Source organism: Homalodisca vitripennis, chromosome 2 (assembly GCF_021130785.1).
Source record: "Homalodisca vitripennis isolate AUS2020 chromosome 2, UT_GWSS_2.1, whole genome shotgun sequence".
Classification (NCBI taxonomy): domain Eukaryota; kingdom Metazoa; phylum Arthropoda; class Insecta; order Hemiptera; family Cicadellidae; genus Homalodisca; species Homalodisca vitripennis.
In genome coordinates, this window is record NC_060208.1 from 229,870,155 (window position 1) to 229,873,414 (window position 3,260).

Consider the following 3,260-nt stretch of genomic DNA (forward strand, 5'->3'; position numbering starts at 1 on the left):
AGCCAATATTTGTTTACTTTATAAGGTTAAGCAACAATTATATCAGTAATTTTATATATTCAGAATATGTATTTTAATCAATAGCCCCGTATACGTGAGTTTAGAGCAATTTCTCATAAATATATTTTGCCAATGGCGGAGTATAACGGGTTCAGCGGTCATCGTAAATTAACCAAGTCATGCTACTTCGAGTGCGGCTGTTCCTTGATGGATAACCGCGGAGCAGCCCACTCGCTCAGCCATTGATTATAAGGAAACTGCCTTCGGGTATCACACCATAGGAGAAATGCTAATCCTTGTGCACTATTATGCAGTATTTCATAAAATAAGGAAAGAGTACATTAACAAACTGAGTACTAAACTATACTAAATGTCATTAAAAGACATCCTTGCATCTAACAGTTGTTTTAATATTATCTGCACTAATCAGCTAATACAAATTTTACATTATTATTTTTATCAAAATATTGCAACTTTATTTTAGTATAAAAGCACGTATTGTTTTAATAATACATCTTTATAAGAACTGATTATGTAATTTTCATGTAATATATTAGATACATCAAATAATTATTACATAAAATAAGTCACCTTTCATAAATTAGGAATGTTAAACAATGATTGCAGTGCTTGAATATAAAAAAAATTTAAAACAAGAAGTTTTGATGACAATTTAAAACTGTAAAATTCAACCTTATTTACTAGTAGGCCACAATAAATACGCAATTAAAAATTTTAAATGCATTTGTATATTTTATTACCACTGTTTACTAAGTCTTCAATTAACTTGTTCCATCGTATATTACACATATAATTTAATCTCCTGTCAAAGTGGTAAAGTACGCTCGGTAGCAGGATATATATACATATATATATATATATATATATATATATATATATATATATATATATATATATATATATATATATATAAGGGGTTGTCTTCATATTTCCGGAGTGCCGCATAGTTGTTACTACGCCAACATTTGAAACTATAAATCCAAGGAACCACTTCTGTGGAACGTTTCCATTAAATGGCTTGATATGGGTCAATGGCCTGAAATGTTAACGAAGCTTTTTTGATATTGCATATATTATACGATTAGATAAAACAGTATAGATAAGAAATATTGCACCATATAATTCATTGTAATCGGAGCAAAAAATAAGATTGAAGGATAACTGAATAGAGGGACATGATGATTTTAAATATTTTCCTAAAACTTCATCGTAACAGTGTAATTTTATTATATTAATTTCAATTTAAAAGTGTCTTCAAGTCATTATAAATATAAAACGTCTCAATCCTAGAAGCTAAACTAAAATACATATTGTAGAACTTCAAGCTTTTTTCTTCCGCTTAGTTTAATATAGTATAAATACGATGTGTACAAAAGTCTAACTTAGTAGACCTAATTACTCATGGATTAATACAACATATTTTAATACTGCATCTTCTATGTGATCTTCCTGTATTTAGGGGAAATTATCTTAGAGCTTTGAATTTAAAATTAAAAAAAAAAAATGATTTCGTAACCAATAACTTCAGAACTCCTTTACTTATAAGGTTGTGCACGTCTTCTTTTTTGCTTCAAGGGGGGTCTCTACTAAATACCTAGAGCGTACCGCCTATCCTCGACAGTTCCCCCAGACATGTAGGGTTTTCACCCACTAAAACTCCTTATGATATTCATCCTGCAAGAGTCGGTACCACCAGTCGGTATTACTTGAGCTCTTGGAGGATATTATTCATTGCTTCATTTTTGGGTTGGTTTATTACCATGAATAGTTTCTAGCTTTGCGTGTCATGATTTTTATAATCATTCGAATTACGTCCTCCCATGCCCCTTCACTCGCCAACATCTTCCCCACAATGTTGTTCACAGTGATTTGCTACACCTTATTTCTCTCCCTGCCACCGCCTGCATGCAAAAATTATGTGTCCTACTTTGACATCAGCCTCATGACAGTGCCTACACTCTTCAGTTTGTATTTTGCCTATCTTGTGTAGGTAGCTGCGGAAGCTCCCATGTCCACTTAAAAAACTGGGTGACATGGTAGTTAGTGTGTCCGTGTCCATACAAGAACCAACGATGTAGTAGTGGGATAATCCTTCTGGTCCACTCCCCTTTATCTGCTGATCCCCACCTCTCTTGCCTACGTCTCATGAGTTTTGTTCTGGCCTCCTCTTTTCTCACCCCATTATAAACTTTTGTCCTGACTCTCGCTAACAGCTCCATTGGAGGCACTCCTGCCTCTAAGAAAGCTGCCTCTGTGGATATCGTCCTGTATCCACTGCACACACTTAGTACAACCTTGAGCTGTAACCTGTCAAGTATCTTACTGACTATTTTCAGTCTCAAAGCCCAGCTCCGTGCTGGTACTGCATTTAGAACCATCGAGGTGATAACAGATGACAGAAGTCGTTGGGTTCCTTACTTTGGGCCTCCCACATTTTCCATTAATGGTCCAAGAGCCATTGGTGAAAAAAGAGATTTAGCTATACATGACGTAAAAACATGGACTAATACATTTTCTTTGTTCTATGCTAAAAGTAATTATGACATGTAATTATGCCATGAAAATATATATTTATAACCATAGTTTGCTAGCTCCACATTTGCTTCTTTACTTATAGCAATCTCGACTCGAGTAATACATTGGAGCTCCCATATTAATCACACCTAACGTCTTCTATTTTTGCTTAATCCAGTTGCCATGTATAAGGTTATCAACTCATCGCAAGGTAACACAAATTTTATTTGAAAATAAAAACTGAGGCCACTAGTCATTTTAATATCCTATTCAGCTAGATTCGCTACACGGCATTACAGCTAGATAGTTAAAAGTGTAATCCGAGTATTTAAAAAGAATCTACACGTTATTTATGTATATGAGTTTAAAATATGTCAATACAGAAATAAAAAGCACATGATCCAGTTTCTTGATGGTAAAAAACTAACATTTTTAAAGTATTAGAAGAGACTTTTAATCTCATTTCACAGCGAAATGAGGCAGAAAATTGGCTGCTGGGAAGTAAACTTAATGGAAAACACCAATAGATAAATTTACAGAGGTTTAAATAGCTGACGTTCTTTAACCTTATACCACGCTAATAAAACCATTTTCAAGAACGATATAAACACAAAATTGCATAACAAAACATCTTATTAATTAATTATTTCAGAATATATTATAATATTTATGCTTTTAATATATATTTGTTCTAAAAAGCTATGTTTAATACAGAATTAATTTTA

The 3,260-nt window shown here is 33.0% G+C and overlaps 1 protein-coding gene across 1 annotated transcript; it reads right to left on the reverse strand.

Annotated features, from left to right (window-relative positions):
* Positions 1–1,982: 1,982 nt before the first annotated feature.
* On the reverse strand, positions 1,983–2,399 carry LOC124356023. Its single transcript, XM_046807168.1, has one exon. It carries the CDS (start codon positions 2,397–2,399, stop codon positions 1,983–1,985), a length of 417 nt encoding a protein of 138 aa, XP_046663124.1.
* Between the last annotated feature and the right edge of the window lie 861 nt (positions 2,400–3,260).